The 13745-nt window shown below is 38.0% G+C and overlaps 2 protein-coding genes across 2 annotated transcripts; both read left to right on the plus strand.

Moving 5' to 3' along the window:
- The first annotated feature begins 1806 nt into the window (after positions 1-1806).
- On the plus strand, positions 1807-6131 carry LOC145074973 (Exostosin family protein). Its single transcript, XM_079021280.1, has 9 exons — positions 1807-2519; positions 2599-2772; positions 2875-3032; positions 3125-3272; positions 3336-3451; positions 3552-3690; positions 3800-3910; positions 5644-5712; positions 5810-6131. Exons 1-9 carry the CDS (start codon positions 1983-1985, stop codon positions 5939-5941), a joined length of 1584 nt encoding a protein of 527 aa, XP_078877406.1. The 5' UTR covers positions 1807-1982; the 3' UTR covers positions 5942-6131.
- A 501-nt stretch (positions 6132-6632) lies between these two features.
- On the plus strand, positions 6633-10853 carry LOC145074971 (cellulose synthase-like protein D3). The gene is made up of 4 exons (XM_079021279.1): positions 6633-6976; positions 7084-7974; positions 8066-8873; positions 8948-10853. Exons 2-4 carry the CDS (start codon positions 7106-7108, stop codon positions 10697-10699), a joined length of 3429 nt encoding a protein of 1142 aa, XP_078877405.1. The 5' UTR covers positions 6633-6976; positions 7084-7105; the 3' UTR covers positions 10700-10853.
- Positions 10854-13745: the final 2892 nt, after the last annotated feature.

Here is a 13745-nt window from a genome sequence, read left to right on the forward strand (position 1 = left end):
AAAATTGATTTAAATATAACATTTTATCATCTATGTAGCCAGTTTTGGGTATGAGTTGGCATCTTCGGTGAGTTTAACGATATATTGGACAACACATACATATATATCGTTTTAATTCACAAGTCTTATATTGATAGTTTGAGCTCATTTTTGCTATATATATTTGGAGACTCCTATTAAGGTTACCATACCATCTAAATGTGATGAATTATACATTGCATACCTCAATGATCTTGGCCATAAAGATGCAATCTCTAATAAAAAAATCCGTTAGATGGTTGATAACAAGTAAAATTGGTATATTTCAAATGTAATAATGATTTTAAGAAATTAGAATGTATAACTAAAATGATAGATAAATGTCAAAGATGTCAATTTTGACAAAATTCATTCAGACAAAAAATAATTAGTAAAAGTAATATACATTATAATCGGTTATATTGACTTGGAGGTATAAGAATAAATCAATTAAAAAGGAAAAAGACTTAATATGGTAATATAGTTTTTTGTTTGTACATGTTTAGTAATTATTGTTCTTTTTTCAAAATAAGTCATTGAACTTATTCATGTACACATTCAATCTTTATAACCGGTTACTCGAGGTTAAGAAAAGAAAAATGACTTGATATGGTAATATAGTTCTTAGTTTGTATACATTTAGCCATTTTTTTTCCAAAATAAGTCATTGTTGTTTTTGTATGCATTTAGTCATTATGACTGCTTTCTTCAAGTTTTGCTAACACATGAGACAATCGACAATGAGATGTTCTCATATGTGGCTCGTCCATCACTTATATCGATAACCTAATTCATGAATCAGTCAAATAATAATGGTGCCCTAATGTTCTCCAAGAAGATGTCTTTGGCTTCGGTTCACATATCTCAAAACAGATAACGAGATTCTTTGTGATTGATTCATCCCACCTCAAAGTTGCACTTCCAAGACAAAAAAACGTCCTAACAAAAAGTTTAAAGACTTCCTTAATTATTTGGTATGTCAATTTTGACCATTTTTCTACAAATGGGATTGTGGTTCTTTTTAAATTGACATTCCTTCTTACCTTACCTGCTTAGATTTTTTTTTTGTTATCAAAGAAATCAATTACTTAAAAAGTACAAGTTTTGTGAATGGGTTGATGAAGAACATGTCAAATTGAACCCGGATTTTGAAGATGAACTTGCAGTTGTTAAAGAGGAGGTTTATTAAGTAAAATGTTAATGACGTGAAGAGCAATTCATATAATCATAGGGTTAAAATAACTTGAAAACTTCTGTAATGATATTAAAAGTACAATGCTATTAATTTGTTTCTATTAAATGGTATTATATGGTCCACTCCCAAACCAAAACCAAGACAAATGACATATGATTTCACTGCCCCGACAAGCAACGTATGAGAATACCTCATTAATTATTGTATCATGTAGGATATCACATGAGCAACATTTGAAGAAACATGTCATAAGGAATGAGGTGCATATTGTGCAACTCTTTAAAGCCTATTGAAAGTTAGTTTATCTATTACGATAGCAAGGGTGAGTATTTTGATCAAATCGGACTGGATCGACTCTTAAATCAGACCGATTTTGCATAAAGTGGTATATTGGATCGGATCTGTTGAGGCTCCGATCCGAGAGATCCAAATGCTTACCCATACCCTAGAAACAAACAAAAAAAAATTGATCGACTTCGTAAAATTTTTGCTGCACAGTAAAAAAAAAAAAAAAACTAAAAATTAAAAAAATTGATCTGACTTCATAAAATTTTTGCTGCCCCCTTTTAAGTTTAGCATCACCAGCAATACTTGAGCTCGTGTAAATTTAGTGGTCTACACTCGAGAACACCAGTCTTGCTTATTTGTAAACAGGTTCAAGATTTCTTGATCTCTGCTACTTCAGTCTTCAGTTTCATGGGGTTAGTCCTCAAGATTCAAGATTTTAGCATCGATTAATTCTTCAATTCCTTTATGTGTTTCTTCTTTGATGGGCAAAATGGTTGGTGGTAGGCACTACTCTTCTTCCTCCATGAACCCTATCACCAGAATAACAAGATCTCCATTCCTTCTAGTCATCGTCTCCCTCACCTGTTTCTTCCTCCTTTTTTACATCTTCACCACTTCTCCCTCTTCCCCCACTAAACCCAACTTCTTACGTACTTCCTATACAAATCAACCGCATCTTAACCCTAATGTTCATTATTCTTTCGTCGATTCACTTGAAATATTCTTGAAAAAGTGGAGCATTTCGAGATCTCGTCATCTTCCCGAAGATACAGTCAGTGATCCGGAGACTGAAGAACAGCAGCAAGTGAGGAAACTAGATGATCTCATCTGGAAAACAGAGACTGCTAGGCTTTACGATGATGAACAAAGTTCATTCTTTTCTCCGCCTGTTAGGGTTTATGTTTACGAGATGCCAGCCAAATTCACTTATGATATGCTTCAGTTATTCCAAAGTACTTACAAAGAAACCTTCAATCTCACCTCTAACGGAAGCCCTGTTCACCGGCTTATCGAACAGGTAGGTTCTTTATTTTCCCAAAAAATGCAATCTTATTATCCGTATCAACCTGTTTTATCTTGATTGTCGATCTCTGCAGCACTCAATTGACTACTGGCTGTGGGCGGATTTGATTGCTCCAGAATCCGAAAGGCTTTTGAAAAGCGTTGTAAGAGTTCATCGGAAGGAGGATGCTGATCTTTTCTATGTTCCATTTTTCACAACTATCAGCTTCTTCTTGTTGGAGAAACAACAATGCAAGACGCTTTACAGGGTGTGAGTGTGTATTCAAGCTTTCATAGCTATTTCTTTCATATGTTCTTTCTATAACCGACCTCCATTTTTTTGCTAAATTTGCTGTAACATATGATTTCAGGAAGCTTTGAAGTGGGTTACTGATCAGCCTGCATGGAAACGATCAGAAGGAAGAGATCACATATTTCCGATTCATCATCCATGGTCCTTCAAATCTGTTCGCAAATTTGTGAAGAATGCAATATGGCTTTTACCAGATATGGATTCCACAGGGAACTGGTATCTTTTTTACTCTTATAACTATACATTCATGGAATTTATGAATCCCATTTTGTGACCTTTAATTTAACTAATTATACCAACAATTTCAGGTACAAGCCTGGCCAAGTTTCACTTGAGAAAGATTTGATACTGCCATATGTTCCCAATCTTGATTTATGTGATGCCAAATGCTTATCAGAAAGTGCACCAAGAAGAACCACACTGCTATATTTTCGTGGGAGGCTTAAAAGAAATGCTGTATGTTTTAATTTTGTTATCATGGTGGGAAAATCAGATTTCATTCTAATATCTTGATTTTAGGGAGGGAAAATAAGGTCAAAACTTGGGTCAGAACTTGGTGGTGCTGATGATGTTATTATTGAAGAGGGAAGTGCTGGGGAAGCAGGGAAAATAGCAGCACAGAGTGGCATGCGCAAGTAAACTTATGTTTCTGAATCATGTGTTTTTCACTTGGGCTGTGTTTTTTTTAGTAAAAATGATGAGTTTTTTTTTTTTTTTTTTTTGTTTGGTATGCAGGTCTGTGTTCTGTTTGAGTCCAGCTGGTGATACTCCATCATCTGCTAGATTGTTTGATGCGATTGTGAGTGGGTGCATACCTGTTATAGTTAGTGATGAATTAGAGCTTCCTTTTGAAGGAATACTTGATTATCGTAAGGTAAGCATGCCATTTTGCTAATCAATGAACAGTGTAGTAAACTAGTAAGTAGTAATGAGAAAGAGTGTTTATGGGTTTGTGAGTTGTTGAATTGACTGTGTTGTTGCAGATGTCTATATTTGTTTCTTCAAGTGATGCTGTGCAGCCAGGCTGGCTTTTGGCTTACCTGAGAAGTATTAAACCTACTCAGATAAAAGAAATGCAAGATAACTTGGCTAAGGTATGTGACTGTTGTAAATGCTAGTTTAGAAGCATGTTATGTGTCAAACACCATCAACTTATTTTCAAATTAAGGTTAATAGTAACTTGGATTGTTTTATTTTATATCAACACAAAACCTGAAATCATATATATAACCCATCCTTGCTATCAAAAGAAAGCCAAAGATCTGGAAGAGGATTAGTCAACAGTTACACAGAGCATAGGAATGTTTTGACAAAGAGTAAATTGCATAAATTGTCCCTGTGGTTTACCAAAATTGCATCCTATTCTTAATGTTACTTTAACCTTTTTTACAAGGTTTTGTTGTGGAATTGACACCGTTAAATTCTTATAAAATGACAAATTTACCCTTTATATTTTCTAATAATTTTTGTTGTTATTTATATATTTTTAATATTCCCCACTCCAAAATCCGATCCCTTGTGTTCTGCCATAATTTCCGGTGGTCTTCTCCGGCGACTAAGAAACAAGTGCACACCTGCCTTGGTCAAAAGGTGAACCTCACAACCACCTGGCAGAGATGATTCCCACACCACAAACGCCAGTGACTCTTACCCCACCCTTCCTACTCTGTCTTCCTCAAGGGCATTGGTTTCTCAGAGCAGCTATTGGAGAGGTCTATTTAGGTTTTGTTAATCTTCAGCTTTACAAAATACTAAAATCTATCACACAATTTGATTTTTCTTTCTGCAAACACCCACCATTCCTGAGGCTGAAGTTTAGATCCTTGAACATTGTCGGATTCCATCATTGTAATCTCCCCTCCCAAATTTGACCTCTCCATGTGCAAGACAATCAGTCATTTTGCTGCTTATTTTTTGCTACTTGGAGAAGATGATTCTGCTTCGCAAATGCTCTTCAACTTCTTTTTTTTTGCACCTTCTGATTCATTTTCTCACACATTCTCCAAAAATGCTGTTCAGCTTCTTCTTTTGCTCCAAAAATGGTGAAGCGGGGAAGAAGAATCTACTGATGAAGCCCTTGGATCTGAGGCAATTGAAGAAGAATTCTTGAATAATCTGGCTCATGATGGATACGGGGCAATAATTATATATAAATGATAAAATAGAAAAATAAGGTTATAATGGTAATTTAAGACATTAGGCTGAGGGGCCGAATCCAGAACAACAAAGCCCTGCTGTGAGGACGTTAGAGGGTATCAATCAACTATAATATATGTTTTACAAATGAGGGGAAGAGGCCTTTATGTACTTACTTGAGCTTTATCCAAAGAAACAAATCGGCAGTGGGAAATTAACAAAGGGACATGTTTCTAGAAATTGGGCTGGACTATACCCAAATGGGGAGGAATCAATGATTTTTTTTAAAGTTATTTTCGCCAATACTCTCGATGGCAGTAAAGTAGAGCAGGTGTTTTAATATATAAATTGTTCACTTGGCTCAACTTGATCCCAGTTTAACCAAATATGAAACTTAAATTATTTTTTATATGCCCTTTTCTCACATCAACCAGACATGCTGTGTATGCTACAAGATTATAATTTTGTTTTGTGGTTGTTTATTTTAATAAACCGGTTGCCTAGTTATCCCTATCTTTCTGAAACCCCATTTCTCAGTTAAATTTATAGTTCATCACAACTGTTGCTTGAATCCATCTTGTAAATGCAAAATAAATAATTACAGTCGGTTTAGAAAAAAAATGATGTAGAAGCAATGTTCCTTTTGTTCCTGAATTTAATGTTGATATTTTTGTAACATATGATATGACAGTATACGAGACATTTCTTATACTCCCATCCTGCTCAACCTTTGGGACCAGAGGACTTGGTTTGGAGAATGGTATGCCTCTTATCCTAATTCTAGACATTATAATTCTTTCTTTACCTACTACTGATATGTTGTTTATTTGGTGTCTGTGTGTGTTAACTGTTAACAGATGGCTGGTAAATTAGCAAACATCAAGCTTCACACAAGGAGATCACAACGCCTTGTTAAAGACTCAAGAAGCATCTGCATGTGTGATTGCAAGCGTCCAAACGTTACTGTTACTACCCCACTGCCCCCCTGATGGACTTGTCTTCCATTGTTTTTCCCATTTCTAAATACAAAACGGAGTCATTTCCCATATTGTTTTCTTTTTTTCTTTAAGCATAGAAACTATAGGAGACATGTATGTAAAAGATTCAACATTGTTTGGTAAGATGGTTTGTATCCATAATTGTTTCTAAAAGAGATTTGAGAATCAAGATTCATAAAAACGGTGATGATGGACGTGAGAGAATCTAATAAGTATAAGTAATCATAATATACTAAAGGGATGTGAAGAAGCATCATGGGGACGTGCAACCCACATTCGTCATATGCATTCCATGATTGAATCACACTTTCATGCTTCCCTTTTATTATAATCATTATATTACAACATATGATTTTATACGATCTCTTCCATAAATAAATTCCATAAAAACATAACCAATGTCCTTCCCAATATTTAATTAGCTACTACAAAAAATATATATGTATATTTCAATATCATCTTCGTTTAACTAAAACAAAACGTTTTTTCATTATAATGCGTCATGTCAACAACTTAATTTTGTTTGATTGGTTTGGCAGTGACAACTAACAAACATTTTAGTGTTGTAGTGGGTCCCGTTAGGAATATTGTTAGATCTACTCAAATGAAATACTACTACGTGGTCATGTTCGTGTCAAAAACTTTGTTTGACCAGAAATATAATTCATGTCGAAGTAAATTAGTGTTGAGTGGGCCCATGAGCTTAATTTAAAAAATAATATGGCGGTGATCGTGGGATGATAGAAGATCGATAATGGTCACCGGTTTTGAAGGAAAGAAGAAAGAAAAGGGTAGTTTTGAAATGACGCGTACATACATGGCTTCACGTTCACATGTGATGTCGGAAGGAAGGCATGGATGACAGCTTTGATCTCAGCTGATTTAGATCTAAATAATCTAATCCTACTCCTCTACTATAATTGCCATTTCATGCTCTCCATTCCCATTCCAATTCCATTAAAGCCCTAAAATTTCACCACTCTTCATCCGTCTGCATTGCATCCTTCAACCATGTCTTTCTAAAAGGTGTGTATCACTTCTTTCAACTTTACTCTTTTCAACTTCAATCGCATTTCAACTCTTTCAATTACCCTTTTCGAAAAAGCAAATAACTCTGCTTTTGGGTGTTTCAGGATCCAGTGAATTTACTGAAATATGGCGTCCAAGTCATTCAAAGCTACTCGCTCCAATCTATCTATCAGCTCCGATGCTACGGATTCACAGCCTAGCAAACCGCCGTTGCCACCACAAGTCACATTCGCCCGCCGGACTTCGTCAGGGAGATATGTAAATTATTCAAGGGACGATCTCGACAGTGAACTCGGAAGTCAAGATTTCATGAACTACACAGTCCACCTGCCGCCGACTCCCGACAACCAGCCGATGGATGCGATTTCGCAGAAGGTTGAAGAACAGTATGTTTCCAGTTCGCTTTTCACCGGCGGATTCAACGCTGTTACTCGCGCCCATCTCATGGACAAGGTAATCGACTCTGAAATCAACCACCCTCAAATGGCGGGTGCGAAAGGATCTTCCTGCTCTGTTCCTGGATGTGATGCCAAGGTCATGAGCGATGAACGGGGAGCAGATATCCTTCCATGCGAATGTGATTTTAAGATATGTAGGGACTGTTACCTGGATGCCATCAAGACCGGAGATGGAATCTGCCCAGGTTGCAAGGAGCAGTATAAAACCACCGATTTGGATGAACTGGTCGACAATGGTGCCAGGCCGCTACCACTCCCAGCGCCTTCCGGAATGTCCAAAAACGAGAGGAGGTTGTCGTTGATGAAATCAACCAAATCGGTGCTGATGAGAAGTCAAACAGGCGAGTTTGACCACAACCGGTGGCTGTTTGAAACCAGTGGGACTTATGGTTATGGCAATGCTATATGGCCGAAGGAAGGAGTCATGGAGAATGGCAAAGATAACGATCATGCCGAGTCTTTGGAATTGATGAACAAACCATGGAGACCTCTCACTCGCAAGTTAAGAATTCCCGCTGCTATTATCAGCCCATATAGGTACTGCATCTCTTCTCATGTCCCCATCATCTCTGTTCTTATGTTTCCACTATGGAGCCCTGGTTCACAGTAAGTTATCGTTTCTTTGCAGGCTTCTTATAGTTGTTCGAATGGTTGTTCTTGTACTCTTCTTAGCTTGGAGGATCAACCATCCAAACAATGATGCAATCTGGTTATGGGGAATGTCAGTTGTTTGTGAACTATGGTTCGCTTTATCGTGGGTCCTTGACCAATTGCCTAAAATCAACCCTGTAAATCGTGCAACTGATCTTGCTGTTTTGAAGGAGAAATTCGAAGTACCAACCCTAAACAACCCTACTGGGAAATCGGATCTACCAGGCATTGATATCTTTGTATCGACTGCAGATCCAGAGAAGGAACCTCCACTTGTTACTGCAAACACAATTTTATCAATTCTAGCTGCTGATTACCCTGTCGAGAAGCTTGCGTGTTACGTTTCTGATGATGGTGGTGCACTTTTGACCTTTGAGGCTATGGCGGAAGCTGCAAGTTTTGCTAACATGTGGGTGCCTTTTTGCCGGAAGCATAATATTGAGCCTAGGAATCCGGATTCGTATTTTGGTTTGAAGAAGGATCCTTATAAAAATAAGGTTAAATCAGATTTTGTCAAGGATCGTAGAAGGGTGAAGCGGGAATTTGATGAATTTAAAGTTCGTATCAATGGTCTTCCAGACTCTATACGCCGTCGATCTGATGCTTATCATGCACGTGAGGAGATAAAGGCGATGAAGCAACAGAGACAAAAGAGAGATGATGAAGCTATCGAGATTATCAAGGTTCAGAAAGCTACATGGATGGCAGATGGAACTCATTGGCCTGGAACTTGGTTGAATCCTGCTCCAGAACACTCCAAAGGCGATCATTCTGGAATCATTCAGGTAATCCTTGTTCTTCTTGATGATCCAGTTGGTGTTAATCGAAAAAATTGCTTGATTGTAGTGGTGTCTTACAGGTGATGTTGAAACCTCCGAGTGATGAGCCTCTACAGGGCACAGAAGATGATGCTGGAATGCTTGATTTTACTGATGTTGACATTCGTCTTCCCATGCTTGTATACGTGTCCCGTGAAAAGCGTCCAGGTTACGATCACAACAAGAAAGCCGGAGCCATGAACGCACTGGTTCGAGCCTCTGCAATCATGTCAAATGGTCCTTTCATTCTCAATCTTGACTGCGATCATTACATCTACAACTCACAAGCCATGAGAGAAGGCATGTGTTTCATGATGGATAGAGGTGGAGATCGTCTTTGCTACGTCCAATTTCCTCAACGATTCGAAGGTATTGATCCTTCCGATCGTTATGCAAATCACAACACTGTCTTCTTCGATGGAAACATGAGGGCACTTGATGGGCTTCAAGGGCCGGTTTACGTGGGAACTGGATGCCTGTTTCGTAGAATCGCGCTTTATGGATTTGATCCACCACGATCCAAAGAACGCCACCCTAGTTTCTGTAGCTGCTGCTGTAGTGGTCGGAAAAAAGCCAAGTTTAGCACTCTGGAAGAGAATCGTGCGCTAAGAATGGGCGATTCCGATGAAGAAGACATGAATCTCTCTCTTGCTCCCAAGAAATTCGGAAACTCTACTCTTTTAATTGATTCCATTCCGGTGGCGGAGTTCCAAGGACGTCCACTGGCAGATCATCCGGCGGTGAAAAACGGAAGACCACCTGGAGCCCTAACCATTCCACGAGAGCTTCTTGACGCATCCACCGTTGCAGAAGCAATCAGCGTGATTTCATGTTGGTATGAGGATAAAACGGAATGGGGGCAACGCGTTGGGTGGATTTACGGATCTGTGACGGAGGATGTTGTGACAGGTTACAGAATGCATAACAGGGGATGGAAATCGGTGTATTGTGTGACAAAACGAGATGCTTTCCGTGGTACAGCTCCGATCAATTTGACAGATCGACTTCATCAGGTGCTCCGGTGGGCTACTGGTTCAGTCGAGATTTTCTTCTCACGTAATAATGCTCTGTTAGCAAGCTCGAGAATGAAGATCTTACAAAGAGTCGCTTACCTTAATGTAGCCATGTATCCTTTCACTTCCATCTTCCTCATCGTCTACTGCTTCCTCCCTGCACTTTCCCTCTTTTCCGGCCAGTTCATCGTGCAAACCCTGAACGTGACTTTTCTCGTCTACCTACTCACGATTACTCTCTGCATCGTGATGCTTGCTGTGCTTGAGGTGAAATGGTCAGGGATCGAGTTAGAAGAATGGTGGAGGAACGAACAGTTTTGGTTGATCGGAGGGACTAGCGCTCATTTGGCTGCTGTTCTTCAAGGACTTCTGAAAGTGGTTGCCGGAATCGAAATCTCGTTCACATTGACGTCAAAATCCGGTGCAGATGATGAAGATGATGAGTTTGCAGATTTATACACTGTGAAATGGACATCCCTGATGATCCCGCCAATAACTATAATGATGGTGAACTTGATTGCAATAGCTGTAGGGTTCAGCCGGACAATTTACAGTACAATCCCACAGTGGAGTCGTCTTCTTGGAGGTGTGTTCTTCAGTTTTTGGGTTTTGGCACATCTGTATCCATTTGCAAAAGGGTTGATGGGAAGAAGAGGGAGAACGCCAACCATTGTGTTTGTGTGGTCTGGACTGATTGCAATCACCATTTCACTTCTGTGGGTGGCGATCAATCCTCCACAAGGTCAAAACCAGATCGGAGGCTCGTTTCAGTTTCCTTAACTATTATTTCTTTTGCTTCATTACATTCTTTTTAGTAGAGATGGTAAAACACCATTTTCACATGTTCAATTCTTCTATTGTTTTGTAGCCTTTTCAACTCAAAAAGAGGTTCTTTAGTGTTTTATCAAAGATACAAACTTGTTATATTTACAAACAGGCCTATAGAAGTGGGATTTTGCGTTGGAAAACTATGAAAAATTCAAACTTGCTAAAAATTCCAGATAATTACACAAGCACAAGATGTGTTCCATGCAATCAAGCTTTGCTGTAGCTTCTTCCTAAGTGAGAATCAAATATAAGTTTAAACAAAACGGTCTCAAAGTTTAAACCCCGTTTCTTTTGTGATTGGCTTGAGGGAAAATCACAAATATATCTAAATTTGTTGAGTTTTTTCCAAAACAAAAACAAAAATTAGGACGATCCTATCAATGATCATGGATTTTAAAGGGCCCACTACAAAATGGGCCTTCATATGATAGATAGTTTTTCATTTTCCTCAATTTTCCATCTTTTTTTTAAGGCCCGACGGAGTGGGACTGCGGGGAAGGAGCGGGAACCGATCCCGCACCTGTGCACACCGCACTGTGGGTGCGGGAAAGGAACCGCGGGAAGCTACCGGGGGGAGAGAGTCCCGCTCTCTTTCTCTGTCTTCCAACTATTGGCCACTGTATTTTTTTTTTCTTTTTTCCTTTCCTTTTCTTAATCTATAAATACTCACACATTCTATTATTTTTTAAACCATAATCTATATTTCTTTATATTTCTTTCTTAAAAATATTACTCAAAATGTCATCATTTTCATCATCCGATTCGACGGCAGTAGAGGAGGCTAAGTTTATCGGTTCCGTCATAGCGAAAACGGTTGCATACTATCAAAACCGACTTGGTGAAACATCACGTGCACGACCTAACCTAAGAAAGTCGTCGTTACGTAGAAATCACGAAGTCGGACACGATCGTCTTATAGAAGATTATTTTGCAGATGACGTCGTCTACGCTGTAAAGTTTCGACGTCGGTTCCGGATGAGGAAGGAACTATTTTCACATATTGTTGGCGATTTGGAAGGCCGTTTTCCATATTTCCAATGGAAAATGGATGCAAGGGGAAAAAATGTTTCACTCCCATTAAAAAATGCACGGCTTCAATTCGTCAGTTAGCATACGACATTGGCGCAGACAAATGGGACGAGTATTTTAGAATGTCAAAGCGTACCGTGAGGGACTCTGTGTACAAGTTCTGCAAAGCGATCTGTTTGGTTTACGGGCAACGATATTTGCACAAACCAACTATCAACGATATCCACCAATTGTATACGGTGCATGAAGGCAAACATGGATTCCTTGGAATGCTAGGTAGTATCGATTGCATACATTGGAGTTGGTAATTATGCCCCAATGCATGGCGTGGTCAGTACATGAGAGGCGACCACAAAGAGCCGACGATTATTCTAGAGGCTATCGCATCACATGATCTTTGGATATGGCATGCATTCTTTGGTCTAGCTGGTGCAAACAATGACATCAACGTGCTAGACCAGTCACCCGTATTCAACGATATCTACCTTGGAAAGTCACACGATGTACCTTTTCAAGCAAATGGGGTAGCATATAAGCGTGGATACTATCTTACTGACGGTATATATCCTCATTTGTCTGTTTTTGTGAAATCGTTTACATGTCCTAACGACCCGAAAAGGAAAAAGTTTAAAGAGGCGCAAGAGTCAGCTAGGAAGGATGTGGAGCGAGCATTTGGTGTACTTAAGAGACGTTGGCAAAGTACTAACGGTCGAGGCAAAGTCATATGAGGTGAAAAGGTTACAACACGTAATGTATGCATGTATCATATTGCATAATATGATTCTTGAAGATGAAGGAAGAGCGATATGCCGATACAACGAAAATGAAGTTTTGCCAAATGTCGAAGGAGTAGTCGTTCGTACACAAGAGTATAGGGTGAACAGAAGAGTACACAATCGCGACCTTCATCAGGCCCTTCGTGTTGATTTGGTGGAGCACAATTATAGGGCTCATGTTCAGCTCCCGCAAGAGTTATCTTACGATGATGATTTGTTTAACGAATTAGACGAGGATTCTGATATGTTCGTCGAGAGTGAAGATTCCGACGACGAGAGTGACGTTGGGGAGAATGATGCAGATGATCTAGGCGAGGACGAAGACGATGATTCCGAGTGACGTATCTAGGTTTAAATAAAATTAGAATTTTAATTAATAATTTTTACTATATTGTAGTTTGTTTGATTTTTTTTTTTTTTTTTTGGGGGGGGGGGGGGGGGGGGGGTTCTACTTATTTAAATATTATGGTTAATGTAATTTTTATTTTACTTAATGAAATGCTTTTTATTTTTAATTAAATTTTATGTTTGATATTAATTTAAAAATTATAAATAAAAATATTAATTTTATTTAAAATATTAAAAAAAAAGTGAGGGAAGGGTTTCCCTCCCACTCCTTGGCTTTTAGGTGAGGGATAGAAGGGTATGGCCCACCAAAAGTGAGGGAACCATCCCTCCCACTCCTTCCAATCTAAGTGTATCTCAAGTCTCAACTTATATAACATCCTATTTTGCATTTTGGTACAGAAATTTGCCTTTCTTAGTACAAACTTAATCCCTATTGTAATAAATGAATAGGTATATTCATTTATTGACAACTGTCATACAATTAAAACTTCTCATTAATGTTGTATGTCACCTATCATGTCACTTGTCAACCTATTAATTATCAATTTAAAAATTTTCACTCTAATTACATTAAATTAATAATTGACTTTTCATGTTAAATTTCAAAGTTTAAATTTTTTCGTTCTAATTATATTAAATTAATAACATTAGATTAAAAAAATAAAATTAAATTAATACAGATTATAAGGTGATATAACTTTACGTATTTATGTAAATCAACTATTATAATTTTATATAACTAAAAAATATCTCTTAAGTAATAATTTATTTAAAATAATTGATTAAGAATTTTGATTTTTTAATATGAAAGTTTAATTAATTTTATAACTATGGTTCTCACGGGT

Source organism: Lactuca serriola, chromosome 9, assembly GCF_051521515.1.
Source record: "Lactuca serriola cultivar US96UC23 chromosome 9, Lser_US96UC23_V15, whole genome shotgun sequence".
Lineage (NCBI taxonomy): Eukaryota > Viridiplantae > Streptophyta > Magnoliopsida > Asterales > Asteraceae > Lactuca > Lactuca serriola.

What these genes read in the sequence shown, in the direction of transcription:
- LOC145074973 (XM_079021280.1), top strand. Translation starts at nt 1,983, where the DNA reads ATGGGCAAAATGGTTGGTGGTAGGCACTACTCTTCTTCCTCCATGAAC. An exon ending in GCACAGAGTGGCATGCGCAA is followed by an intron (nt 3,452 to 3,551) that starts GTAAACTTATGT and finishes TTTGGTATGCAG; the next exon opens with GTCTGTGTTCTGTTTGAGTC. An exon ending in AGGACTTGGTTTGGAGAATG is followed by an intron (nt 5,713 to 5,809) that starts GTATGCCTCTTA and finishes AACTGTTAACAG; the next exon opens with ATGGCTGGTAAATTAGCAAA.
- LOC145074971 (XM_079021279.1), top strand. Translation starts at nt 7,106, where the DNA reads ATGGCGTCCAAGTCATTCAAAGCTACTCGCTCCAATCTATCTATCAGC. An exon ending in GCTATTATCAGCCCATATAG is followed by an intron (nt 7,975 to 8,065) that starts GTACTGCATCTC and finishes GTTTCTTTGCAG; the next exon opens with GCTTCTTATAGTTGTTCGAA. An exon ending in ATCATTCTGGAATCATTCAG is followed by an intron (nt 8,874 to 8,947) that starts GTAATCCTTGTT and finishes GGTGTCTTACAG; the next exon opens with GTGATGTTGAAACCTCCGAG.